General features: G+C 64.2%; 1 protein-coding gene across 1 annotated transcript in view; it reads left to right on the top strand.

Annotated features, from left to right (window-relative positions):
- Positions 1-10: 10 nt before the first annotated feature.
- The window catches only part of CERS2 (ceramide synthase 2), a gene marked incomplete at its 3' end in the record, with an annotated part of 2,926 nt that continues 2,654 nt past the window's right edge, over positions 11-282 (top strand). Inside the window, exon 1 of the mRNA XM_010291893.1 lies at positions 11-183. Within this exon, the coding sequence (XP_010290195.1) occupies positions 11-183 (173 nt within the window). The remainder of the gene's footprint in view (positions 184-282) is intronic.

The following is a 282-nucleotide window of genomic DNA, read 5'->3' as shown; positions in this document are numbered from 1 at the left end:
CCACCCCAGCATGTTTCAGACCTTGTACAGCTATTTTTGGTGGGAACGGCTCTGGCTCCCGGCAAACCTCACCTGGGCCGACCTGGAGGACCGGGATGGGCGAGTCTATGCCAAAGCCTCCGATCTCTACATCACCCTGCCCTTGGCCTTCCTCTTCCTCGTCGTCCGGCACCTCTTTGAGACGTGAGTCCCTTCCCTGGGGCGGGGAGGGGGACGCCCTGTGCCCCAGGGACTGGGGACACGCTGTGCCGACCTCCTGGACGGGGCCACCTATCCTCAGCC

This window comes from Phaethon lepturus, unplaced genomic scaffold (assembly GCF_000687285.1).
Source record: "Phaethon lepturus isolate BGI_N335 unplaced genomic scaffold, ASM68728v1 scaffold30997, whole genome shotgun sequence".
NCBI classification, from domain to species: Eukaryota; Metazoa; Chordata; class Aves; order Phaethontiformes; family Phaethontidae; genus Phaethon; species Phaethon lepturus.
Note: the sequence above shows the minus strand (reverse complement) of the source record. Positions and strands in the feature narration are given on the sequence as shown.